This window comes from Mesoplodon mirus (assembly GCF_964341445.2).
Source record: "Mesoplodon mirus genome assembly, chromosome: 14".
NCBI lineage: Eukaryota > Metazoa > Chordata > Mammalia > Artiodactyla > Ziphiidae > Mesoplodon > Mesoplodon mirus.
This window is the reverse complement of record NC_138990.1, coordinates 46900393-46927935: the sequence shown is the minus strand read 5'-3', so window position 1 is coordinate 46927935 and position 27543 is coordinate 46900393. Positions and strand designations below refer to the sequence as shown.

Here is a 27543-nt window from a genome sequence, read left to right as displayed (position 1 = left end):
TAGACTCAGCAGGAATTGCAAATTCCCCAACAGACCCTGTTAGAGCCCAGTGGAGGTGGCCCCTTATTGTTTTTCTCAGTAAAAGACTAAAAAGCTGTCTGCATGCTCAGAAGGCATTGACAGCCACCCAGAGAAACAGGACTGCGTATGACTCCATCTAATAAGCGCCTGGCAACCATCAACCTCTCTAATTGCCACGTGAGTGAAGAGGTGGGAATTTTAACAAACGAAGTCGATTTCGAAGTGTTGCTGGAAGATGAAAAATGTCACAGAAGCACCTAGCCACGAGAGGCGAGCAGAGACGCCTGCTCCTCTCAGGACAGCATAATCCCGAAAGCCGACAGAAGCCGACGTGAACATTCCCAGCACCTGCCTCCTTAACACTCACAAAGAGACACATCAGCTGCTCAGGAAAATACAGGTACCACTGAGACACCCCAGACCCTTTCCTTGTTGTCTACTCAGGCAGAAGAGGTGGCTTGGAGGCCCGGTGCTGAGAGTTCTGAGTGCCCCGTTCCCTTATATTCCAGGCCCTCTCGAAAGGGAAAGGAGTTATGGGAATCCTTCCCATGCGGGTGCTCTCATAGTATTATTGTTACCCTCCCCCTCTACAGAGAGGAAACTAAGGCTCAGAGAGGTTACGAGTAGTGGGGGCAGGCCTAGGATTCAGGGCCCCTGTGACTCACAGTTCAGTGCTCTTGGGTCCTCCAGGAAACGAGGCCTACACCCTGGGCTCATCTTATGCAGATTAGGAGCAAGCGGCGTCTTCTCAGGGCCTGACTCTCAGCAGCTGCCAACCATCGCGAGAGCTAACTAATGACAGGTGTGCCTCCTTACCGTTTACACTGCAGGGAAAGAGCACCCAGAACAGATGCTCCCGCATTTACCCCGGGGTTTCCTGGTCTACAGGGCAAGGGGATCTGGCTGACACTTCTCAGTGTTCCACACCCAACAAACTGGGTCTATTCAAAAAGGAAGCCCAGAGATGTGATCACCCCACTTATTTGCACACCTTGGTTGTTTCCAGAGGCCTTTCCTGCGCGTGAACTCACGTGACCACCTGGACCATCCGAGCGATACCTTAAATTGGCTTTTTGAAGATTCTTGAGTTTCCAGAGTCACCCTTGTTGAAATACAATCCAAAGTACCCCCAGGAAGGGACAGCACTGTGAACCATTAGTGGCTTGCACTTGGCAGCCAGCTGAGAATCAGGCCCTGAGAAGTGGGAAACAGGACTGGGAGGGTTTGGAGAGGGTCAAGAAGAGAAAGAAGCAAGAGAGAGGAGGGGGGGAAGGTCTAAGCCCCTCCCAGCAGCTCACCTCCCAGTTTTGCAGAAAGAGGCTCCTGGGGAGCCATTCCTTGCTTCCCCACTCCCACCAGAGAGACCAACTCTGCCCACAGGGCCAAAGGTAGAAAAGTCTAGAAGAAAAAAGGAGATGTGACAGGAGAGATGGGAAGAAAACACAGAATAAACCAACCATCAGAGGCTCTTCAATCTTAATTCATTTTATTCTACAAAATGCTACTCAATTGAAAGTGGAGAAGCTAACCAAAAAAAAAAAGGAAAAAAAGTTGTAATATGTTCTCTCTTCCATAGCAGCAAGCTTTTTCTAACAAGCTTTCTTTAGTGCAAATACTGTAGGCTTGTATTACAGTAAAATAACAAAACAGAACAACAACAACAAAACACCACCAGAGATGCTTTAGAGCAGAGCTACTCCTCAATTTTCAAAAGTTTACAAAGATTTTTGAGCTCACAGCCCTGCCTGGAGAGGCCTATTTAGAAGCCTTTCCAATGGGACCATTTCACCAATACTTAAAAAAAGAAAGAAAACAAGGTGCTCAGAAGGATAATTAAATTCCCCATCAAGCTGTAGGAATCTTGTACAACTTTTTTTTGCCTCCAGGATCCTATAGCAGTCTTTACTCCACATCACTGACATACCTCAAATACAGATGCACAAAGCTTATGATTGTCCACTATATCCAAAATACTATATATACATCTCTCACTGCAGAAAAGACACCCTGATACCTATTCTTTATACAAAGGTGAAGATTTTCGCCCTCAATATCAAGTAACCACAAACTAAAATAAATGGAATAAACTTTTAATCATACAGAGAAAATAATTTTTTGAGGAACAGGGCAGGATCTTTCCTTGTGTTCTCTTACAACATAGACTTCTTGGTGACCACTGTCCCTAGAGGAATGACAGTCCATCTTTAAAAACAGACCTTTTTTTATACAGTTTATACAGCACAAGTCACAAATCATTTTAGAAACAAAAAAAGTATCATTAGCCTAAATTTTTAAAAAAATTATAAAGAAGAAAGAGAGGGAGAGAGGAACTGAGCATTTTAATGCTATCTGTTTCTATTCAGGCTTGGTACAACACAAAGATGTAAACATTTAAAATAAATAATAAAATAAATGTCAATTTCTTCTCCCCCTCCCCTTCCCATGCCCCGCTCAAAATCTGACCCAGCTCCTCCTGAACATGTCAGCATTAAAAGATTAAAACCCTTTTTGATGTATGACCAAAATACTAGAAGCATGAAAAGATGTCAAATAGGTAGTGGGGTGACTGGGTTTCCTTTTTAAAAGGTGCAGGAGGACATGGGCACACTTAGAAATGTACACACGAACACACACACACACACACACACACACACGACCTGTCAATAAATAGTGAGATGCTGGCTTTTAAGATGAATGCCAAGAAGACTCAACAAGCAGAAAATAGCAAGACCCCTTTACTTAAGTTTTTAAAAGAAAGTTACACACACCACGTATCCTATTGGTCCACAAATTCTATAAAACTCAGGTCAACCATCTGAAGAGTGCAAAGGAGCACATCACAGGGAAAACAAGTTTAGAGGTGGAAGGATATTGTAGGGGGTGGGTCTTTGAGAACAAACCTCGGACTGAAGGCAATCTTGCCTTGGATCTTTGGAGAAAGACCTTCTCACCTCCAAGTGTTTTTGTTTATTCATTACTTGTGGGCTTTTAATAAGGGAAGTCCTCGTGGCTCAGTCTCATCCTAAAGAAGGTATATATATATAAAAGTGCCTAACACAGTGTCTGGCACATAGTAGGTGTTATTCTTTTCCTTCTTAAAGAGGCCACGTGGATGTCTCATCAGAGGAGGAAATCAACCTGAAAGTTACAAGAAGCACTGGTGGGCCATCAAGGAAATGGGAGAAAAGTCCCAATGCCTATAAGTTGAGCTCATCCTTAAAATGGAGCCATGGGGGAGCAGAGAGGAGACTCCTTTCCCCAAAGCCTGAGCAAGGGAACCAGTAGCCTCTGATGGTTCTTGGCGTGGAGATGCTTGTGTTATTGGGCGCCTGTCTCACAGGCAGAACAATGATTTCTTTCTGAAAACTTCCTCAGTGAACTCTCTGCTTTGAGTTGGCTCTGGCAATTGCCTAAACTTCGCCTGGGATCTCCTCTCTTTCCTGTGTCAGCAGCTGTCCCCATCCACCCAGCCAGGAAGAGGACTATTCCCAGAGAGGCCAGCCAGGTGGCCAAGGGGACGGTGTGCTTCACACCAGCCTGTCAAGGGGTGCCTGCCCTATGCCAACCCAGAGCTGCCTGCAGCCCAACTGGAGTCCACACCAGCTGCCTCACGGCTGGGGACACAGGGGGAGCACAGGGTTCCCTGCCTGAGCACAAAGGCCTCCCCCCTGCGGCTGCTCCCTGAGGAGGAGGAGGGGGAAGGGAGGAAGGGAGGAGGAAGAGGAGGAGGCAGGCCTGGGTCTGGTGTGAACTTGGAGAACAGCCAGGAGGAAGTGACTGAGGATACACTAGTGCGTTACGTGTGAATATTCAGCTTTCTCCGAATAACCTCTGGCTTTGGGGAAGCCAGACTACCTCCCAGAACAAAGCTAGAGGGTCCTGAATAGAAACACAGCTCAGAGGCCTCAAGATCCTGAGGGGCAGCTGGGGTTTTGCTTTCTGCTGGTCCCAAAGCCAACGCAGCTTGAAATCGGAATGAAAGCCAGACGCTGTCTCAGGCATGTCCAGCCCGGCCCCAAGTCACATACCGGGACCTGCCTTGGGATCAGGGCTGTGCAAAGTGGGGCACAAAGGGACTTTTAGAAATAAAACACCAGAAAGCAGCTTCATTTAAGAAATATATATATATATATATATATATATATATATATATATATGCAAAAAGAAGCAAATAGCTCCCAATCGGCCACAAACACCACTTGAGATGATTAAGCCTTTCAGAGCTGAGCGCACCCCAGCTCTCTTTGCCCGTCTCCTGCTACTCCTTGCTGACTGCCGCGTCCTTGATTAATCTGAAGCCAGAGAAGCCCAGTGGCCCAATCTTATTAGGAGCACCCCTCCCAGAACCTCTGGGGAACTGGGAGGGCAGCGTCACAGCCAAGGAATGTGGGAAATAACATTTTTAAAGCATTTGGGGACAAAATACTTTTTCTCTTAATCTCCTCTCTCTTCATGCCCTATCTCGCCACACGTCACTCCTAGTCATAGCGGTCTGTGTATTTTAGGCATTCGGCTGTTCCATTCTGTGTGTCTAGTGCATGGCAAGTGGATAATGGACATTAAATACCAACCAGCGTGCCAGGCCTGGGTACGTGAAGGGAATAGGGAACAGGGAACCATGTCACTGCTCTCTTTCTCTCCCCGGAGTCCAACTTTGAGTTCTAACCCCCACTGGGTTGATTTAAATAATATCTATATAGTTTTAAATTATCATCCAATGATCTCTAGAGCTGAATCACAATAGTGGGGTCTCTCTCAGAGCACTAGCCCAGCAGAAGCTCATTCTGGAAGATCAACCCTGGGGAGGAAAAGGCTTTGAGGGGTGGGAGGTGGGGACCACGCTGAGCTCTGCTGAGTTGTGCTCTTGGCGAGGCTGGAGGACCCCTCCCCTGCCCCCCACCCCATGGGAAGGGAGCAGCTAGCTTGCAGCGGGAAGCAACACATCTCATCTCTGATTTCAGCAGCCCCCAAGCATGGCATGTACGCTGCAAGCCACAGTGACAGCTCTGGGCCAGCTGCTCACAACTGGCTGATGGATCTGAGGAGCACGCTGGGGTGAGGGGCAGGGGAGTGTAAAAGCAAAAGCGCTAGCTCCATTAGGTAGCACATGACCACAGGGGGTTGAACAGGCACCTGGGTGAGAGGTGAGAAGCGGGTGCTGGGGCTGCTGCGAGGCGAACCCCACTCCGACTGCCTCCCTCCTTCCTCCCCCTGCATTTCTGTCCACAGCAGAGGCGCTTTTGAGGCTTGGGGAGGGGCCAGGCCCACGCTCATTAAACCTCCGTGGGTGGCGTCACCCTGAGAGGCAGGGTGGGGGAGGGCAGAGCCGGCAGGGACTTGGAGTGATTTGTGGCTCCTAGGGAGGGATGCCTCCCTGGTCTGGAGAGAAGGGTCCGGAGCAGAACGGCGAGGCAGTAATTACAGGAGACGTCCTACTCAAGACACCCGTGTGGCTTGTTGGCACTATTCCTGGCCCGGTAATTAGGCATTTGGCAAACCCAATCTGTGCCCCGGCTGTCTCACTCACACCCTGTCTTTTGGCCAAGCCGCTCCTCCAAAAGCCGTCTCCGAGGATGGGGAGGAAGGGTCCTCCAAGCCTCCCAGCAACGGCGGCATCTCCGTGAGAGCTCAGGGAGCCCTGCTGGTGGTTCTGGAGATGGTGGTGGACCGGGAGTGTCAGGGGAGGAAAGGTTCTGTATTGCACATTGACTGTCCCCTTCTGGACAAGTCAGCCCCAGCAGAAGAGTCACCTGCTGCCCCATCTCCAGAAATGAAGAGCTTTAATATTCAGACCACCCAGATGAAATGTCATGGCAAATTGGATAAAAACCAAGAGGAAGTGAAATTGACACTGGGGGAAGGAAGGGGCAAATAGTGGGAAGGTGAAACCAAAAGGCACTGAGCATGCGTGGTGGGGCAGAGAAAGACACCATCACTCCAGAGACATATCGTGACAAAGGGACGGGGACGGTCCACACCAGCTTCAGGCTCTTCAGAAGCCAGAGAGATGCCCGGGTCCACCAAACCAAGTTCTCCAACGTTTTTCAAGAAACAGGATTTGCTTTGCAAGATGAACGAGGGAGGAGGTCCTGTGACTTCCAAGAGATCATCCAAGTCCTCCAACGCCTCACTGCCAAATCCCACCTGGGTCTCCCCAGAACCAGGAAGCTCTCTGGCAGGGTCCCCTTCTTACCCTCATGGCCCTGGAGTGCTGAAAGGTGCTGGTCCCTGGGAAGGAGGCAGTGCCGAGGACGCCCCTGGGAGCTGGGTTACAGAGCCAGCAGAGTCGGGGAGTTCAAGGAGTCTGACGACTGGTCCCCACTGCTACTGCTTCTGCGGTGAGCCTTGGAGCAGGACTCAGAGGGCGACGCAGGCGACTCCTGCTCCAGGACGCTGGGGTAGGTGAAGACGAGGTTCGAGGTGCCTGGGGTGATGGCAGGAGTGGAGGTCACCACGATGGGGGTGTGCAGGGGCTCCTCCCCATAGAAGCCCCCAGCGATGCTGATGGGCTTGATCACGGAGCGCTGGGCCTTGTCCAGCCCTGCCGACGAGGACGAGGGGCTGTCCTCTTCCAGGGGCTCCTGCTTCACCACCACGGCGCCTGCCCCTCCACTGCCCCCACTGCGCAGGGCCTGCAGCCCGGAGGCCGGGGGTGACCGGCGCTCCTCAGGGCTGATCTTGCACACAGGCCCGTGGGCCACCAGCATGAACTCCAGCTTCTCCTTCTCCTTCTGCAGCTCGGCGATCTCCTTCTGCAGGCCCGACTTCTCCTCCTCCAGCTCCTCCGTCTCCTGCAGGGGAAGAGGGGTACGTGAGGGACAGCAGGGGCTGCGCCGGGGGGTTGTCAAATCCGGGTGAGAAAGGGAAAGCGAGCCACGTGCTCAGAGGACCATGAAGGCAGCAAGCTCACACCCCACTGCTTCTGAATCACCTGCACAGTTAAGATTTCCTTTTGTTTCCAAAGCTCCAGACCGAGAGAAGAGGAAAGTCAGCTTGGAGGAAGGGTGAATTAACAACTGTAGCTGTCATGATCGAGCGTTCACTTAGTGCCAGGCACTGCGTTAAGCATTTCACAGGCATTATCTCATTCAACCTAGCAGTTTCTTGAAGCAGGTATCAGCAACCCATTTTGCAGATGAAACTGAGTTTCCAAGAGGTTTAATCATTTGCCCAATGCCACAGCGCAAGCAGGTAGGGTAGCCCAGACTTGACCCTAATGTAGCTGACTCCAGAGTCCATATGCTACTATGCTCTTCTGCCTTGGTGCCAGGACCGGCCCCCAGTACCCCTGAGGGGTGAGTAATAGTGAGATCCGGTGGGGGAAGGGAGCACAGCATGCAGCTCCACCCCTCTCTCCTCGTGCCTCCTCAACCCCATCCAGCTCGCCGTGGACACATAGACACTAAATTCTAAGCTGCGTGACGGTGCAGATTTCTGTCTGCACACACAAGCCTAGGACAGTGCCTGGCTTATAGGAAGCGCTCAATCCATCCCGTCTGGATCTTCACCGTCCCTTTTCCCTTCCTTGCTCTAAGTAGAAAGCATATGTTTCAGGACTCACAGAACCCTGGGAGAACATTCAGTTCAGCCCCCGTGCTTTAACAGATGAGACCCCTGCCAGCCTGAGCGGGCATGTGAGGCTGGCATGGACCTCAGCCCTTCCTTTCACACAAAGCCAGAGAAGCAACAGATGCACGTGCAGGGGGTCGTTATGGAATACGGAAAGGCACGTGTCACCAGCCTCTTCCCCACTTTTCCCGAACACAGATTCCTGCTTGAGAACGAGATGACATGGGCCAGAGCTTCGCTAAGCAGCCGAGTACAGCACATTCCGAAGTGAAAAAAGTTTCCATCTGTCTCAAGGGTCTGATGAACGTCATGAGCTTACGAGAGGCTTCCTGTGGAGGATGTGGCTCAGGGCCTGGGTGGCTGGGTCGTAGGTGGGGAGGCACGGGGGAGTAGGGTGTGAGGCTTCTAGGGATGTGGGGGGAAAGCTGAGGGGCCTCAGGGGGCAGGCTCTTCTGGGGCTGGTGGCAGAAGCACCTGGGGTCGACCCAGGGGGCATGGCTCCTTGAAAGGTCAGCGGTGGGGAGGGCTCTGCTGGGGGAGTCTCCCCGGGGAGAGCTGGTCACTAATGGATCCGCCTCGCGTGACATCAGAGCACTCCCCCTCCCCCTCCCCGACTCTAACACCTCCACAGGGCACCACTATAGGCATCAGGGGATTCATGCCGTGCACATTCAAGACCCGCGAGCGAGGGCTCCAGGATGGACAAAGGGGAGCAGAAGCAGGTGAATGGTAACTGGGAGGATTCAATAAAGTAACAGGATGTACAAGGCAATGATTTCCAAAGCACCACCCTGGCTGGCCGTTGCGAGGATTGCCAACAGAGTCACGCTCATCTCCTCACTTTGAACACATTCCACCCAGGAGAGTTAGTCCTGGCTTTGGGTTTCCTTCACTGTGGCGTACGGCCCACCCTGGAGGGCGGGGCTCTGGAGGGAGTTATGTGACGTTGGTCAGGTCAAGCTTCTGAGAGGGAGGGGTAGGGCCACGGGCCCCCAGGTGTGGGCAATTAGGCAGCAGGGGAGAATGACTCACAAGGGCAGAAGGAGGTACCAAGGTGACAGCTTCAGGCTCAGGGCAGAGGCAGGGAACCCTCCCAGCCACGAAGGATATGAGAAAACCCCAAGACAGTACAACTCAGCTGCACGTGACCCATCTCCATGAGACCTAGAGAGCGTCACGACCCCTGCAGAGGTGAAGGAGCCCAGAGAGCAGTTCCCCACAATGCTTGCCCACCCAGACTAGACGGCTGAAGCTAGGCCGGGCCACTCCTGCTGGTGGCAGGCGCCCTGGGATAGAGGAGCCCCAGAGGAGGCAGGTCTGGGCTTGCCTTGGCTCCCAGGCCCGGCAATGCCAACGCCCTCTGCCATCCCTCACCCAGGAGCCCCAGCAGGTCTCAGTGCAGGGATTGCTCAGGTGCTGAAAGAGAAAGGGTACCAGGCCCAAGAAGCCTGTCCAATTCTCTCTGGGCCCAGGCTGGTGCTAAAGGCCAGCTCCCTCTCCCCAGCCCCCTCCTTTAATCAGGGCAGTGCTGACCCATGTGCTAAAAGGAAGGAATGTTTCTGTCTGCACTGACTCACATATCAGCCACTAGGGGCAAGGGGGAGGCGGAGGGCCGGGAGCCCTGGGGTCGCTGCTCCGGCCTGCCCAGAAGTGATTCCGCCTCACGCAGAGCTCCTTACCGCCTGCAGCTTCTCTGTCAGCTCCCGGCGGCGGTTTCGGCACTTGGCCGCGGCCAGCTTGTTCCTCTCCCTCCGGATTCGACGCTTCTCCTCCTCTTCGGGGGACAGCTAGAGGCCAAGGTCAAGGATCACGGTTAGGCTCGGATAAATGGCTCAGCATCTTTTTGGCTTTTAACTGCCTTTGAAGTAGGGGAAGAAGCCCTTCTGGAACTGGGGAGGGGAGGGCCGAAGGCAAGAGAAGCGCGGCTCGGAGGCCCAGAACATGCGGCTCGCTGCTGTGTGGACGCCTGGGAGGGCGCTTAGAGCTGAACCCGCCCTGGAAGGTGATGTCGCGTGTTTGAAGGGAGAACAGGGTAGCCATGGGTCAGGGACTCACCAGCCCAAGCATGATGGCAGCACGTGTCAGGCCAGCCCCGATTCAGTGCCAAGGCCCGAGAGAATGGGCTGGGCCTGCTTCCCGCAGAGTCCCCTCGTGCCAGGCCTGCCCCACCCACTTACGCAGCTTCCTCCACTCTGCCTAATTACTCCTCCCCATCACCCTGCCTGCTCTGCGAGCCTCATTATCTCCACGTGATTAAGTAGCTGGGCCCAGAGTAAGAAGCACCCAGGGGGGGCACGTTCTGTTGCCAGAGGGAGGGCCACCCCACTCCCAAGCCCCTCTGCCAGCCCTCGAGTGCTGGCTGCTCACACTGCAACCCCGAGGGCCCACCCGTGTGCCTGGCACAGTGCCGGGCTGGACAGGACCAGCAAAAGGAGGAAGGGCCCTTAGGCAGGTTAAACCCTGCTGCCCACCACAGCCACTCATTCAACCAACGAGCCCTTCTGCATGCCAGGCACAGTTTGAGGGGTTAGAGGTTTGTCAACAGACCAAATGAACACAAATCTCCCTGCAGCTCCTTACACTGAGGTTGGTTAGAGGCCTGTGGCTCAGGCCAGAGGGCAAGAACACTGCTCCCCCCCCAATCAGGGCTGACACTCTGTTTACATAGAGCCCCCCTTCCAGAGAAGGGCCACTAGCCCCTTGCAGAGGTAATGTGAGGAGATGGCTGGGGGCCAAGGCAGAAAGCAGTTCGAAAGGAGAGACCACCCCTTCAGTCATCAGACTGACGGCACACCTACAAGATGCCAAGTACAGTACTTGGGGCTTAGAAGATTCTGGGGGAATAAGACCTGAGTCCTACCCTCAAGGGACACATGGGGAAAGGGCCAAAGCCACTTTTGGAGGGGCTAAGAGAGAAGCCACCCCACTGACGGATGCTGCCTGGACCACCAGCCATCCTGTGAGGGAGGGAGCCACTGCCCGGGCTGGGCCCAGGCCAGAGTCCCCAGGACGCTCCCTGCAGCCTTGAAGGTGTGTGGCTGTGATGTCCTGAACAGGGCACAGCATCACTGTGTCCCTCACCCCCTGCAGCAGCCTCCAGGTGATGCACACTGACCTGAGCCCATCCAGCCGGTAGCATCTCTGTTAGTCTTCAGGCCCCTTCCAGACACCCGGTCTTGGAGTCTACACTGGAGTCCTGGCTCCACTTCCCTCCTTAAGCCCCCTCCTCTGCCTAGGAACCCAAAGAGCCGTTGGCTCCACGGTCTCTCTTCTGAGAGGCATCAGGCAGCTGGGAGCCAAACACAGATGTGGCACTTCTGGGTGGACTTGGACAGATTACTGACCCTTCTGAGCCTCAGAGCCCCATTTGTAAAATGGGGTTAATAGGACCTGCCCTGCCTTCCACAAAGTTTCTGCAATGATCAGATGAGATGCAGTGTGAGAGTCCTCTCTAAACTAGAAAGTGCTAGAAAGAAGAAGATGCAATTCAGAGGTCTCCTCTCTGATGCCTTTTCTGCGCTCACTGAGCAGCAAATCAACTGGAGACCCAGAGTCCACAGATTCAGGCACCCTGTTCTCTGTGGGGATCGGCTGAGGTCACAAGGCCACTCGGCCAAGGCCCTGAATACTTGCTACTCCTAACCCTGTCTCAACCTGAGTCCAGGAGGGTAACCCTGCTGCAGTCGTGGGTTCAGGGCTCAGCACTGAAAGGCTGCCAGGGCTCCCCTTGAGGCCCAGCTAGCCCCCCTCCTCCTTCACTGATGAGGGGCAGAAAAGATGGAGAGCTGGTCCTGGTCCACTTTGGCCTCCGTTCCCCCTTGGCTGCTTCTGGACAAATTTTGGCCTCCCAATTGCCCTAGAAGTCTCGCCCCTATCTGGTGAGGTGCGGGGCGACTTGTGGGAGCTCTTGGCTTAGGAAGTGTTCAGGGGTGGTGACAACACGGTTACAACTTGAGTGTGTCAGCACCACCACGTACCCATCCACAAGCCACACACACCCGCCCCTCCCCGCCACTGCTGGCCTCAGAGGGAGCCTCTGGGGCAGGTTACAGAGGGCAGTGAGGCACCAGGCCAGCCCCTGGTAACAGGTTCCTCCCCCTGGGGGAGGCTGGGAAGGCGGAAGTGAGCCTCTGAGAAGAGACCCTAGGGCTAGGAACCCAAAGAGCCAAGGTTCTAGGATGCCACCACCTAGGCTTCCTCCAAGCTGCCAGATGATTATCTGAACTCCTAACTGACATGCGATAAAACACTTCTGGCTCTCTCCTTCCCTCTCAAAAAAGGAAGGAAATTCTCCAAATTGTCTTAGGGCACGCCTAGGTGGTGTGGTAGGAAAACCACAGGGCTGAAGGTCAAAAGAGGTGGATTCCAGTCCTGGCTCTGCCACTAACTCACTGTGTGAGCCTGGACAAGGCCCTTCTTTCTGGGCCTCAGTTTCCTCATCTGTAAAATAGGTACAGAGGGAAAATTATTGAATTTTCTATAATTATTGAAAATTATAGAAAAGCTGGTCTCCAAAGTCTCTTCCAGATATAAACTTCTAAATTTGGTGTGAGCTAGGTCCAGAAAAGGATGAAGAGCATTCAGCACATCTTGCTTTGTTGTCCTGCTAACCCAAGAGTCCCTCACAAGCCTGGCTCTCACTCAGGGGTCCCCTGCATACAGGGAGAGTCCGAATCATCAGTGACTATAAAGCTTAGCACCCTGGGCTCCCCGAAGGGAGCACATGTACAGAGGACCTCAGGATCACTGCTACTGCGGTATTTATAACTACAGGTATGGAAAGCAGCAGTGGGGGGGATGTTGGCCACGTGCCCCAGCAGCAGAAGCCCGACAGCACCCGGGAGCTGTGTCTGTTACTGTCTGTTACACACACCCCTCCATGCTGCCCCTGCACAGAGCCCTGCCACTAATAGAACAAACCAACATGCAATGGATACAAGGCCCAGCTTTGTCCTCAGAGGAACGGGGCTCCTGTGAAAGCTTCCGGTTCCTCAGAGCAGTGACCCTTGTGATTCTAAGTGTCCTGGGGACTAGTGGCACTGGATCTGCAATTATCCACTGGGCACCACGTTTGAAAGGTCCTTGTACTGGAACAAGTAGTAGAGGCGGATAGTGGTTGAAATGGGGAGGGGTTCCAAAGCTGTAACTGAAGTAATTCTTCAAGCTAACGTTTCATTTGAAAAAGGGATGCTACTGCCAAAGTATCTCCCTTCCCTGGACTTGTGGTGGCATGGTGTTGTAGAAAGAGCACCGCACAGGGGTCCAGGGGCCTGGTTCTAGGCCACGCTTCCCCACTCACTTGCCAAGTAGCCCCAGGTAGCTGTGTCCAGGCCTTGGCCGTGTCATCTGTGAAGGGGGACAGCTGGGGCTCTTGGGAGGCTCATTCCCTCCTTTCTGGAATTATGCATGACTCTGATTTCTCTTTTGGGAAGCAGGGGGCCATCGCTGCCCTGGTAATCTGTTAATACAGACAATGGGCCTTTTGAGAGTTGGGTAGATGCTACCTAGAGAGCAGAGACCCCACCCTTTTCTGGCGCCTCTCTCAGCCAGGTTGACTCCTGCTCAAAGCTGAGCCCCTTGAGGAAAAAAAAGGCTGATGATATCTGACCACCTCCACCCCCAGCCCCGGGAGCTCAAGCAGCTGAGCAGACTCCAAAGACCCCAGGGTCCCTCCACTTCCGGAATGCACATCCCAGGCACTTGAAACGGGCTCCTGCCTTGAGTTGCAGGCCTGAGACATGGAGGGAGAATGGAAGTAGTGTGGGCAGTACTGGTCTAGAAGGGGGGGGCCTTTAGGACTGCTGGGTATCTACCAGATACTGGGAGACAGTTAAGGACTCCCCCAAAAGCTCCCAGCCAGGGTTCACTGGCTGCTTGTCCTGTGGCCCCTGTACCAAGTATCAGAGAATGATACTGCTATAGGCAGGGCCTAAGTCCTGCCCACGTGCTGACGCCTCACCACTCACTATGTGCTTTCCCACCATGATCTCACTCGGGTGGCAGCAAGTCCTGGCCAGCAAGACCCTATCTCCATTTTGCAGCTGAGGAAACTAAGACCCAGAGATTCTAAGGGACACAGGCGAAATGCCTGACTCTCAGGTCTCTAGCTCCGCCTCCACTGGTCCTGAGCTCCTTCATCTCCCCAGGGCTCCCAGGACATCGACCCTGCTCCCTGCCAGTCTTCAGAAAAACACTGTGTTATACGGCCTGGAAAGCCACCGATGCGGCTCCTGATCGGAACGGTACCTGCTCATCTCTCCTTCTGCGGCCCACAGTGGTGCCAATGGTCTTGATCACGCCGGGTCTTGGGAGAGCCATGTGCCCGGGGACGGAGGCCAGGCCCGGCAGGGGGCTATAGGGGTGCGAACGGGGGTACGGGTTGGACATGGAGGTGATCACCGTGGGCTGCACCATCCACTGCAGGTCCTGGCTGGTCGTGATGGCGTTGATGGTGGGGATGAAGGCGCTGCCTGAGCCAGGCATATCTACCCGGAATTTCTGAAATGAGGAGAAAAGTAGGATTGAGCCAATAAATACTGTAGAACAGGACAAGCAGAGCCAGGAGGCCAAAACTGGCAGAAAGTAGAGTCAGAGCCTGGGAAGCCAAGGTCAAAACACTGGGTGAACTTCCTGCACATCCAAGAATCAAGGGGATCTTAACTATTCCTGGCACCCCCATGTCAGATCTGCTCCCTGACTGAGGTCCTGGAAACTCCATCCCCAACTGGCTCAGCGAGGATGTGGTCATATCTCCAATGGCTTCTAGGATAGATGTGGTCCCTCGCAGCTCACACTCAGCAGGTCCTCTCTGAAGCCCTCCAGGCCAGCTAGGCCCCCATCTGCAGGACAGCAGGCCTTCCATCCGGGCCTCCTGAGCTTCTGGGTCACTTGCCATTATTCCCCAGGGTACCAGCTTAGGATCCCTAGAGGAGATTTGCCGACCAACTGCTTTGCAGCAACGAAGATCACCAGGAAGGTTATCATGTCTGCTTTTGTTACTTTCCAGACAGGTTCATGATGGGGTTGTGACCCCATCAGGGTGAGACCAGGTCCATGAAAAGATGTCCTCTGACCCATGAGACTGAAAGTGGTAGCGTCTGCTGCCAGACTTCCCCTTGCTGTCCTTGTCCTCCTTGCCCTTCACCCCCATCTTGCTTGGGGCAGACACACTGTGTCTCTCTTTATCTATCTACATATCTATCTATCTGTGCTCACAGGTGTGTCTGTGCGAAACTTTGCTGCTAGCTCTGAGTTTTCTCCCTGTCACTTGATTTATGCCCAGACCACGTTGCAGAGCTCTGTGGAACATGCTGCAGGAAGCATTCTATTTAAAATATAAGAGGATGACGGAGTACAAAAGCTAAAATGGGCCATGCTCCTCAGCAGCTGGGCTTGACCTTCCTTCAGGGCAGCTACTAGAAAGCGAGAAGGAGGGAGAAAGGGAAGATCCCCTACTTCCAGATTTTCGGGAGAAAGCTCCCCTCCTGAAACGCTCAGCCTCGGATGATTCCTGTTTCCACAAAAGGGTTCTGCACACCCTTTCTCCCCTAACTTGGTGGATGAAATGATGACAACGATAACAGCTAACACTTACTGAGCACTTCTTAAATGACAGGCACCGTGGTAGCGTTTAACTTAGATTATCCCATGAGTTTTCCCTCTGAGGTAAGAACTACCATTATCTCCAGTTTAGAGGCAGAAATTCAGGCTTAGAGAGATTAAGTAACGTATCCAAGGCCACGTTCTAATAAGCAGTGGGGTCAGGATTCAAACCCAGTTCAGCCTGACAAAGAGGCTAGGTCTCTCAAATACAGTGCAACACGAGCTTCTGGAGCATTGTTTTTTCCTGCCTCAAAATCCAGCCCCAAGTGCTGGTATCCATCCTCTCTGCCCTCGGACAGAGCATCAGGGTCATCCCCACCAAGGGTCCCTACAGACCTTCCCTCACCCAGGACTCCCCACAGGTCTGGTTGACCCCAGATGAAATCCCACTGCCATTAGCATGGATGCTATAGCATCTCCCCTACATTGGCCCAATCAGACCAACCAGGATTAGAAGCACCAACGGCAGCTGCCACCACCATGGCCTTTGCCCCTGGTGACGACGGCCGGGTTCCTTTGTGTAAATAAAGTGAAGCTTAGAGTACTTCACTGCAGCTGAGGGAGCTGTGGACCCTTCGCTGTGGACCCTTCCTTGCTCACTCCCCTGCCAGCTGCCTGACCCCAGTCTGGGTGGTGGAATGTGGCTGTCTCACCTCCCAGACTGCCCTGGGGCTCCAGGTCAGGGGCATTCAGTGAAGAGAGTGACCCAGTGCAATGAATCCTGGGTTTCTGTATAGTTACCAGTGCAATGGATTCTGGGAGTCCGTGAGGAGAGCTGCCCAGTGCAGTGGATTCTGGGATTCTGTGAAGTTACCAGCGCAATGGATTCTGGGAGTCTGTGAGGAGAGCTGCCCAGTGCAGTGGATTCTGGGATTCTGTGAAGTTACCAGCACAATGGATTCTGGGAGTCCGTGAGGAGAGCTGCCCAGTGCAGTGGATTCTGGGATTCTGTGAAGTTACCAGCGCAGTGGATTCTGGGAGTCCGTGAAGAGAGCTGCCCAGTGCAGTGGATTCTGGGATTCTGTGAAGTTACCGGCGCAATGGATTCTGGGAGTCCGTGAGGAGGGCTGCCCAGTGCAATGAATGGATTCTGAGTCACCTCCCAAGGCAAAGACAACTGGACTTTTTATCCGGAGCTCACTGAAAAGTAACAGGTGTATCTGGGTATGTGTGTGTGAAGGAGGGCAGGGTGCAGTGAACACGGAAGGATACAAGTGGGAAATGGTCTTCAAGGAGGAAAAACAGACAACCAGGGCTGGCTGTGAGGAGGCAGGGCTGTGAGAACACGTGAGCGGCTGAGTATGTGCAGAAGCACTAAAGCCCAGGCAGCTATGTTTCTCTTGGGCTGCTGGATTGGGAGGGAGAATGGGGAGTCGTCTGAGTCAGGAGGCCTGGATTTGAGGCCTTGGTGGATCACTGAGGACCCAGTTTCCCTGTCTGGAAAGGGGAGTAGTAACACCAGACTCACTGCACTATCATGAGGATTAAATAAGTAGCTACTTGTAGTCACAGGCTATGAAAGCACACCAGTGGCTCTCAGCCCTGGCTGCACATTAGAACATTCTGAGGAGCTGTTTAAAAACACCAATGCCGGAGCCAGCCTCACCATTACAGTTCTAAATTCATTGCTTCGGGGTGGGGTTCTGATAAGGTGTTTTAAAAAAAATGCCCGAGGAGGTTCTAATGTGCAGCCAGGGTTGAGAAATGCTGCTCCAAATAAGGAGAAGGTGGCATCATCATCATCACGACCACCACCACCACCGTCATCGTCATGCATCATCATTGTAAGTGTCTGTGCACTTACAGTACAAAAGGGGTAGCTCCAGGGAGAATTGCCAGCTTCTCATTCCTGGGAAGCACCCAACATTTTCATCGTTTCTCTCCCCAAGTCCGGTTCTGGGTTTGAAAGACACCCGAGGCATCCAGCAGGATGGTTTAACGTGACCTTCCACTTCTGTGGGGGAACTGTCAGCTTTCCTTTCAGGAAAGCACCCAAGAAATTCATTCCTCATTCCAAAAAAACAAACAAAAGAGCTCCCATTTCAGGCTGGGAGAGGGAAGCCAAAAATCTGAAGCAAAGCTGAGAGACTAAGATCCCTTAGGACTAAGTGGCTGACTCTCAGCCCCTCTCGGGGCCCTCCAGTCCACTCACTCTGTGATGGCAGGTCTACAGAAGGCCGTGCCCAGCCATCAGCCAGATTCCTTGCAGCAATAGCTTGGTCTAGACAAAACAAGACAGCAATAAAAACAAGGCAGTAGGTAATGACTGCCTCTAAATGCATGTACAACTTGTTTCAGAAGGAGGTAAAGCCATCTGGATAACACACTGGCTCTAAGCTGCAAGGAAAACACGTCCTAGCCCCTGAGGGGACTGGGGCTCTCATAAAGAAGGCTTTTGTCTATAGGTGGAGGCTCTCTGAGACACACACAAAAGTTTAAGTGAGATCTGGCAGATGTGTCTTGTCTCAACTCCAAAGGTATTTTTCAGAAAGCGACACTGGGGTCCAAGAGGAGAGGTGGGCCTAGGAGTCTGTGATCCCAGAAGTTAGCCTGGCGTTCTTCTCTGACAACAGACCCAAGAATCAGTCAAATGTCCTGCTGGGGAGAAATCATGGTTTTCTACGAACGGGTTAACACTGAACAGAAACCAAGATGGGGTTTCCCAGCCGCAGGCATTAGGGTGGTTTGATCCCTGATGCAGCACCAGGTGTGTGCTGGGGATGGGGGGCTACAGGAGATAACCCAGGACCCTCACTTGACTCCCCTGGGGCTCTCCAGCCCCCCTGGAAGCTCCTCCTATAGGGACAGAATCGAAGATGCTGGATGGCTGTGTGGTATTCCAGCCTGGCAGAGCCTCCAAATGCTTTCTTTCACTGTGTCATCCTATTGACTTCTGGGTGGGCAAGAATGCCTATAAAAGGACAAACTGCCCCCCACCCCCACCGACCTCCTAGAGCATTTTGGCAAACTTTCGCTGTAAAAGGCCAGATAGTAAATATTTTAGACTCTGAAGGCCATAAGGTCTCTGTTGCAACTACTCAACTCAGCCATACCAGCGTGAGTGCAGCCACAGACAAGATGTAAACAAATAGGCGTGCCTGTGCTCTCTTAAGCCCTATTTACAAAAATACTTGGGCCATAGTTTGGCAACCTCTGTCCTAGAGGGTCATTCTCATCTCTCAAGCTCAGGTTGGTGGAAAAAGAATAAAGAGAGGAAGTGAGAAAGCAAAAAATCACAACTATTCTTCTAACCCAGGGAGTCAAGGGATGGACTCTCACTAGACAGCTTGAATCTCCAGAACCTGAAGCCAAAGTTCGAGCCCTTACAAGCCTTGCTGCAGGTCTTTGGGCAGCAGAACCTCCTTATCCTGAAGCATCCTGAATTTAAGGGAGCTGTGGGGCCGCTCAGTAAGTACGTGTGTCCTCCCACTGACTATGAGAAAGACAGCTCAGAACACAGGGTCCCTAGGGCCACCCAACTTCATCAGGTCAGAGAGGTCCCTGTAGCCCAGCAGTTGCTAATTTGGGAAAATGACCTTTCTGAACTCTGCAGGGCCTTGGATTCAGAAATAAGGGTCACAACCACGGCCTTCTGCAGAAAGGTCCAGGAAGTAGGGTTTGGGTTCCTATTTCCTGCAGACGTGGATGGGGCAGGGCTTATCCAAGAAACTCCTGGGCTGGGCAGGAATGACATTTGAGATGGAAGTCAGAGTTGGTGTTTTGGGTCCATCCCCTCAGCCAGGCATTTCTCCATCAGATTGATTCTTGACTGGGCCACAAAGCACTCGAGCCATGAACCCCATGAATACCTGTGACCTGCCTCGGCAGGCAGAAATGATTATGCAAATCTGGGAAGAGACTGGGTTCTTTCTCTTAAGAACCCCTTTTTTTAGTTTCCCAGCACAGGAAAAGGAAAATTCCAACATCCCAGGAGACTGGCTTGGGGAAGAGGAGAGGGCAGGGCAAATGCTGCCTCAAATGCCCCAGAATAACCCTGTTGAGGTCCAGTTTGACTCAAATGCTCTGTATTTTTACCAAACGTGGGGTGTTCTCCAAAGCCTTCTATATGGAATTCAACCAATTTTCAGATTCTGAAGTGGACATCACTTTGACCTTTGACCTTTCGTTCCTTTCTGAGGAAAGCCACTTAGCTCACCATGGAAATGGTCCTAATAACTCGTGATTTCCCCAAATTTTACAGTATACAAACACTATCTCGGGTGATTTGCCTCCTGTCAGGTTCACTTGAAAGAATCATGCTATCTTTCTTCACCTAACTGCCGGGGTGAAGAACAGCAAAGAAGAAAAGAAAAAAGCAAGGAAAATAAGGTGACCAACACAGGGTTTCCACCAGGTTCCCCAGTGTCTTTCCTCCCAGGGCCCTTCTGGACAGAAATTCCACTCCAAACCATGAGAGGATTCTCTCCACCATTCTGTGGATCCCTTTTGTACCTCCACCAATCCTGGGACAGCTCTGCACTCCACGGGAAGGGGACGCCATCTCATCTTCTCTACAACCACAGCAGGTGAGCATGGCCAAGTCACTGCCACGTGACAGGGTGCGAGACAGCAGTGGGCAAGAGGAGCCTTACATCTTCCCCCTCCAGCCCAGTGGGTCCAAGAGGGACAGAGTTACCGAATGGGGTTTGGAACAGATATATTTGCCTCAATCAGGGCAGCTGCCGTCATTTTGAAATGCTGTGGCCATCAAAAGATACCACATACAACACAGATGGGACATATCCTTAAAACACTAATTCTTTTTCTTTCTTTCAACAAATAGACCAGAAAGTTAGCCTCCCAAATTCTCAAAATCAGTACCTTTATTCCTGTACAACAGAGTGGGGAAATCTAAGGTAGAGGTGGCAAAGGTGTCTGCTTTTGGTGTGCCTTGTCTTGGTGCCTGCTGTCCCAGGAAGACTCCTGAGATGGAGACCAACAGGATTCGGGGTCACACCCTGCTTTGGACCCAGACAGATCACCCAGACCTCATACATCACACTTGGTTCTTTATATGTCAGATCTTTTGATAACTTCCAAATATCAAATTCACCCTCAAAAGACAAAGATATGTTAGGAGGGAGGGTTTTCAAAAGAATTTGCTGAAGGCAATCCCAAAGAGGGATGTTGTAAAACCTTTCTGAATCTGACTAATAGCCACAGCATTCAAATAAGTATTTAGTCTTCTCAAGGAACAACAGTGAAGGGGACAACAGTGATTTGGATGCATAAGTTCAGGTGTGTTTGTAATAAGACAGAAAAGAAAAAAACAGCCTCCTAACTTTACACTCACCTTGCATAATGAGGCAGGCAGAAATAAAGTAATGGAAATGCACTCAGGAGTTTGGATAGGAAAATACAACTGCCACTCAGACAATACATGACTGCTGTTTCACCCCATTCACTTTGATGAAACAGTGATACTGACTTCCACCATCAAGAATCAGCGGAACAGACAAATTCCTGGGATAACACTTCGTTTGATCCTAATCTACAACATCTGTGAGATCAAGGCAAAAAAAAAAAAAAAAAAAAGCACCAGAGCCTTAATATACACCTCCCACCTTCCCACCAATTCTGAAGACCACCTCCCCAAATAAAATTCCCAATGTCCTAATGCAAACAATATCAAGAAAACAAGCCTTGGGAATTTGAAGACATTGTGCTCACAGATATCAAAATAGGGAAAGAAAAAAAGCACTCCCTTTTCAACTACGTTTTATTCAGAACAAAACAAAATCAGAAAAGAAACTGCATTTCGAAGTCAAGCAGCTCCTAGTTAACCACTGTTAAATATATGGCATTTATTTGTCCTGGATTAAAAAGAAAAAAATCCTAAGAATTCCGAAAACTCACCAAGTTAACACTCTCTGGGGCTGGAAAAATACATTCCCCAGATAGTTCTTCTAAGAATGTCCCGTAGGGGGCACTAGAGAGGTATGATTGGGGCTGACTTGGGAATCACAGTCATTTCTGGTAAAAGTTCTTTGATGTGAGGAATGTCCCAGCCTGGGTACAGTTGGCAAAAGTTCACTCTGGGGAATTTTGTGTGTGTGTGTGTGTGTGTGTGTGTGTGTATGTGTGTGTCTTGGAAAAGGATGGTTGCCAAAGAAGAGAGCTAGTCTGGTATTCCTTGAACTGTCCCCCTTGATTTATTTTCACAAGTTATCTGAGGAACAGACAAATGGCAGCCTTGGAAAAGTTCTGGGTCTTGTTTTTGTTTTGTTTTTCATTAAAAGGGGGCCCAGCTGATGAAAACAAGTTATGAAATGACCTATGTTTGTGTAACTGGCTGAATTGCGTAATGCTCAGGGCCTGAAACCGTTTAAGAGTCGCGCAGCCAGGCAGGGCATATATCTGGGAGGTGTTTTCCTAGGAAAGTGAGGAGAGAGAGAGAAAACAACAACAACAACAAGAAGAAGAAAAAGCCAGGAGGGGTAGGTGTGTGCAACTATTAGTGACAAATCAAATCACCAATGACCAACCTCTGAGATTAAAACTGTAACTGGAACAGGAAATATTTTTCATGCTTCAAGTTCCTGCCATATACAAGAACAGAGGTTTCAGCGGAGTTATCTGCCCCCCACCACCTTCCCCAAGTCACTGAAGCTCGTGGCCATGTGTTAAGATCAAGCTTTATGAAGCTTTATGAGAGAGGAGAGGAATGTTCTAGGTTGAGTAAACAGCAACAAACTTCTCAGGAATATCAGACCCCACAAACAAAGACAGCAGAAAAAAATGATATTCCCTTGCCCAGGGTGAAACCAGAGAATGCTCTTACACTGATTGGTCCGCTGAGATGCCACAAAAGGAAGAAGGCCCATCACTAACTGCCAGGAAAGTCTCCCCGTAAAGGAAGCTAAGAGAAATAAAGTGATTACAGGTTTTATCTGGTATGCAATAAAGTTACCTTGCGCCAGAGTGGGGTCACAGACTTGAGAAGTAACAAAAGCTTCTCACGTCAGTCCTTAGGACCACAGAACAGCTCTGCTCAAAGTCACAGAGATGATAGAAAAAAAACCTGCCTCCCTCTCCCTGCCCCCCCCCCCCCAGGAGTGGATAGGCTGAGAAACTTGTCCAAAGCTAAGTTACCTTGCCAATCCCTCTGGTTTGAAAGGCGCCTCACTCAAGCTGCTGGGCCGAATGGGCAGGCGTATAAGCAAGAACCCTGTGCACCAGTTATTACTAATTGCAAAATCCTCATGTGTTACAGCATGCTAGGAATTAGCCAACAGCTGCTTTTTGCTTCGGTAATGAGGCCCCATTACACTCTGCTGGACTGAGTTCTCTTCCTTCTTCCTAGCACTGGTTTCCTGTCTGATTTTCTTCCAAAACAGGGAATTGCCTCCGCTCACATCCTGGGCTCAAAGCCCTAGTGACACAGATTATTCAGTTGGGGCACTTATGTCCGGTCTGACTTCCCATCTAGGCCCCAGGGTCTGAGAAAAGCCAGGCGGCGAGGTTGTAACATTTCAATGACGAGTGCCGCAGAAACGGCAGCCAAAGGGGCAGGTGAGAAATCAAAAGCTCCCTTCCTGGTTCGGAGAGGCAGAGAGGGACTTTCTGGGGGCTGTTGAATCAGAGAATGAGGGAATGGGTTATAAATGACCCTAACCCATTGCCTGACGATAGCTGGATTCAATACAAACCACCAATGGGGCTGGAAAGCAAACAAAATCAAACACTTTGGAACAAGGTTTGAAACTCATCACCGTGGTATTCGTCATCAGGGGTGCATTGACTGCACCCTCAGCGCACAGACTAGGCTCTCTACAGTGGTGCTTATGGGGACACCAGGGCCGGTAGCGGGAAGACACAGAAAAGCCGTTTTGAGGACTCACCAGGTACGGGGAGCCACTCTGGAATAACATACCTCTCTTCAGTTACCAAAGAGAACCGTGTTCCCAGTTTATTCTCCATCAGGGTCCCTCCTCCCTGGAAGCCCACCCCAAGCCCTTCTGGTTGGCTGGCGTATAGAGGCCAAGGCCACCGCCTTACCAGAGCAACTCTTGCTGCAGCCAATTTGGCTACAGACTCTGCAGATCCTGACTGAGGCGGGTTTCAGGTTCTAGCGGCCTTGTTTAGTAAGCCAGCTCCCTCACAAGCATCGGGGTGTGGGGGGGTGGCTGCTGCCGAGGACAGGCATCCCACCAGCACCATCAACCCGGCAGCACCCTTCTGGTATTTATTTATTCTGGAATTTATAGACAGACCGCACGCACAATCCCTCCAGTGCAAACCAGTCCGCCTGCTTTAGAAACAAGTTGTTTTTCGGCTTCCAGAACCACTCAGGAGCCCAAGCGAGGTCTCTCCCCCCTCCCCCCACCCCTTCTCTCTGCAGGCGTCCTTGCCCCAAGGTACTCCCAGACCCACAAGGCGCCCCTTCTGGTGGCAGTGCAGACTCCTTCTCCGACCCTAACAGGAGATGGATGGGCGCCGGGCACCTGGGCGCAGCCGAGCCAATCAAGGCTGACCTCCTCCTTCCTGACCTTCGCACCTGATTCCCAGAGCGCCAACCCGCGCCCACTCCGGATTACTTGAAGGAGCCCAACCATGTTTCCGTGTCCCCAACATTTTTCAGAAATTAAGACGGTGGGGGCCGGGGAAGAGAAGGAGAGGGTTTTTCGCAAGAATAGGGTCCCGAGATGTAGGGAGGGGCCCGTGGGTGCAAATATATATATATATATATATATATATATATATATATATATATATATATATATTTGGTCCACCACGGAAAGAGAGGAGAACGGAGGTGGATTCCTGGGAGAGGAGGTACAGGCTCCTGGGAAGGGCACCTGCAATTCCAGGAGCTGGTCTGGATAAAATGTAGTGTGAAGGATAGGGTTTGCTGGCTGTTCCAGCCCGCTCGCCGCTCCAGTTAAAAAAAAAAAAAAAAAAAGTGTTGGCGTTGGGTAGAGGGGATGAAAGGAGGTGTGGGCAGGACAAGACGAAAATCCAGAACTTACAATGGTGGCCCGTAGGAATTTTCTCGCCAAACCAAGAAATGGAAAAGAAAGCAAGAGAGGCAGCGGCGGCGAGAGGAAGGCGGGGATCCGCCCGCGCCGCCAGGTGCACCCGGGCCCCGCACCTACCTGCTGGCCGCCGCCGCCACTGGAGTAGGACTCGGCGTGCGCAGGAGAGCCGCTGCTGCCCCGGGATGAGGTATCAAAGTTCCCGGGATAATCTTGGTACATGATCCGCGGTGGGGGCCCGAGAGGAAACAGGGTGTTTTTCTTCCCCCGCCCTCGCCGAGGCCGCGCACCGGCTGCTGCGCGCTGGCTCCCTGAGGGCCGCGCCTCGGGCTCTAGTCTTCGCTCCCGGGCTTCTGCCCCTCGGCGGCGACACCCCGGGAACAGTGCCCCCCGAGCGCCGAGCGCTGCACTTCTTTCCTGCTCTACGAGCGCTGCGGGTCCGGCTGTCCACCCGGTCCCTCCCACTAAAAAGTCCGCGCGTCCCTCTGTCCCTCCCCTGCGCGCGCCCTCCCGCCCCCGCGCGCAACCGGAGCTCAGCCGGGACCGCCGGCTCAATCAAAAATTGGAAAGTAAAAAAGAATAGGAGCCCGGCGAGTCAAGCCTGCCAGGTCTGGGGACCCCCGATTTCAGGCAGGGCAAAAAAAGGCGAAAAGAAAGGCTGCCCGCTTGGAGAAACTTCTATTTCCTCCTTTTAGAAAAGGAGCTGAGAATAAACTTCCTGTGGCCGACTCGCCGCCGGAGTTTAGAGCGGTTCGGACACTTGACTAGAAGAAGGAAGCCTGCGCCCGGCCCGCGGCCGGTGGGGTTCCAGTTGAGCCGGCGCGGAGAGGGACGCGGCCCCGCTCCCCGTGCCACAGCTGCGGCGCCCGGACCTGCACCCCTTCCCCGGCGCCCGCTCCCGGACGGGCCCGCGTCGCCCGTCCGCGCCTCTCTCACTCCCTCTCTCTGTCCCCGCCGAACGCCGTTCGCTTGCTCGCTGGTTTGCTCGGAGCCCCAGCGCTCTGCCCGAGATGAGTCACTACAATGGCACGAGTTCAACTCCACACTCTTTATTCTCCAGCCCCTGTACCTCACGTCAACCCCAGACTCCACCTTGCAGGGAGGAGCGCGCGGGGAGGCGGAGGGAGAAGGCCGAGGAGGAGGAGGAGGAGGAAGAGGAGCGGGAGGAGGCGGGCGCAGCGCCACCCTCCCTGCCCCGGCTCCCGGCCGCGCTGACGCCAGCCGCACACCCAGCGCGAGGAAGGAAGGGGGTGGCGGGTGTGGGAGGGGACCGCTGGCGCGGTTTGGGGGAGCCGAGGCTCCTGGCCCTTCCCCCCCCCCCGCCCACCCCCGGCCCCGCGCCCTTGGTCTGCTCCACTGGCGCATGTTGCCAAAGATGGTCATTTGCGTTAGAGAACGCTAGTGCGGGTTCCCTCGCTTTCGCGTGACGTGGAGGGAGAGGGATTCCCTCGCCGGCTCCCTAGCACGCCACGGCCTCCCCCCCTTCCACCACCCTGGGAAGGGGCGCGGGGCGGGGCCCCCGAGAGCGGCCGCAGGGGCCTCGGCGCCGGGTTTTAGAAAATAATCACAGTCCCGAAGAGCGAGACGGGCGGTTCAGTGCGGCGCCACCGCGAGGCTGGGAGCCGGGCGCGCAGAGCCGCTCGCAGGGAGGGCGCGGCCGCGCATGGTCGTCGGCGTCCTCCGCGGCGCCGCCTGAAGCAGCGGGCGCCCTGGGCGCGCTGGGTATCCGCACCTCCCTGAGGCCGGGCTTTGCCGGGGCGAGGCGCCGCCGGGCGGGGCAGGCCTGCCTATTTTCCCCTCCGTGGCTGGCTGCCCACTGCTTCCCGCCCCTTCCCCCCCCCCGCCCCGTTTTTTCGGCCCTGAAATTAATTTGTTAGGAGTAGCCTTGAAGACGAAATTAAACAGTCAAGACATTCCGGCGGCCCTCTTCGCTGGGCAATTAGGACGCATCTAATAGGAGTAATCGGGCATTATAAGCAACCTTGACTGTTACGAATTTGGAAGAAAAAGGAAAATAGGGAAGAGGGAGGCCCGGGAGAGGGTGTGCCCCCAACGTTGTCTTCAGCTGTTTTGGAGCGAAGTTCAGGCAGTAGGTAGTGCGGATTCCTAGGTTCTCCCGCCTCGCTGGGCGGGGTGCAGGGTAAAGAGCACAGGCCCTGGAGTATGAACGCCAGGCTGTGCTGTTTACGAGCTGTGAGACTTTGGGCGACTCCCTTAGCCTCTCTGGGCTTCAGTTTCTTCCTATCAAACGAAGGGGTTGAGACATGACCTTCTAAGGCCCTTGTCAGCTCTGGAACTTCAATCCTTCTGCAGAGATGATCCTGAGGAGCACTGTACTAGGAGTCAAGGAAATTGGGTTCTGGTCCAGGCTCTGCCTTAGTCTCGGTTTACCCAACTCTTACGTGTACCACCTGTACCCCCACAGGGTCCTTGTGAGGACCCAACGGGAAGATGTGTGAAGCGTTATGCATTGTAACACATCACGGTTTCGGTCCTCAGTTTCCTTATCTGTAAAGTGGGGGTGTTGCTAGGAAAGAAAAATAGAGCCGGGAACTCAAAGCTTTCCCGGGGCTCTATATAAAGCGCTGGCGTTTCCGGGACGGCTGGCGGCATCTGGCCGCCCCAATGGCCCCAAGATACGGTAATCCCAAACAATACTCGGGGTCATTGTTTACAACTATAAAACACATTCTGTCCTGAGCTCCATCCCCAAGGACGCGCGCGAAGAGGCGAGGCTGGCCGGGCTCCTCGCACCTCCGCCGCCTCCTGCTTGGCAGAGTCCCCAACTCCCCCGGTCAGGGAGAGAAGTGTCGGGCAGACGGATGCGCGCGCCCAGCGCGGGGGCTTGGCGTTTTTGTTTTTGACTTTTAAATCCTGCGTCCTGCCTGCCTGGGTGTGTTTACGCTCCTCTCTCAGCAGGACTGTGTAAATGCAGTCCTTTGACGCAAAACCGTTCAGCCCTTTCCCCAGCGGCAGCGGCAAAACCCAGAAAACTGGGGGTGGGGACGGTGGGGGGGGGAGCGCAGGAGAAGAAATCGTGACACTTTCTTCCTCGCCTCTCCGTCCCCCCGCCCCGCGCCACACGGCCCCCGGCCGCCTTGGCGAGCTCTTGGGGGGCTACAAAGGGAATCGCGGTCTGGGCGTCCAGGGCCCTCCCGGGAGCAGCCGCGTGTCGAAGCGGCGCGAACAGACACACTTTTAGTTTTCCTTTGAGCAGCAACGGCTGCCCGGGCCTCCCCCACCCCGCGCTTGAAAATCCGGATGCTTCTGGGTCTCTCCCACACAGTACTTCCAGTAATTCGGGGGGAAAGAAGGAGGGGGAAAGGGAGCGGGTTCTTCCTCGGTGGCCTCCGCCGTCCCGGGCGCGTCCAGGCCC

General features: G+C 53.1%; 1 protein-coding gene across 2 annotated transcripts; it reads right to left on the bottom strand.

The window, feature by feature from the left end:
* Positions 1–2095: 2095 nt before the first annotated feature.
* On the bottom strand, positions 2096–25210 carry FOSL2 (FOS like 2, AP-1 transcription factor subunit). 2 transcript variants are annotated; one of them, XM_082643280.1, is made up of 4 exons: positions 24288–25210; positions 13837–14088; positions 9270–9377; positions 2096–6812 (listed from the first exon to the last, which is right to left on the bottom strand). In XM_082643280.1, exons 1-4 carry the CDS (start codon positions 24387–24389, stop codon positions 6291–6293), a joined length of 984 nt encoding a protein of 327 aa, XP_082499406.1. In that variant the 5' UTR covers positions 24390–25210; the 3' UTR covers positions 2096–6290. The 2 variants fall into 2 exon arrangements, with proteins under 2 accessions (XP_082499406.1, XP_082499407.1); XM_082643281.1 differs by lacking the exon at positions 24288–25210 and adding an exon at positions 22285–23462.
* Positions 25211–27543: the final 2333 nt, after the last annotated feature.

What these genes read in the sequence shown, in the direction of transcription:
- FOSL2 (XM_082643280.1), bottom strand. Translation starts at nt 24,389, where the DNA reads ATGTACCAAGATTATCCCGGGAACTTTGATACCTCATCCCGGGGCAGC. An exon ending in GCAGAAGGAGAGATGAGCAG is followed by an intron (nt 9,378 to 13,836) that starts GTACCGTTCCGA and finishes CTTGGCCTCTAG; the next exon opens with CTGTCCCCCGAAGAGGAGGA. An exon ending in TGACAGAGAAGCTGCAGGCG is followed by an intron (nt 6,813 to 9,269) that starts GTAAGGAGCTCT and finishes CTTCCCCTGCAG; the next exon opens with GAGACGGAGGAGCTGGAGGA.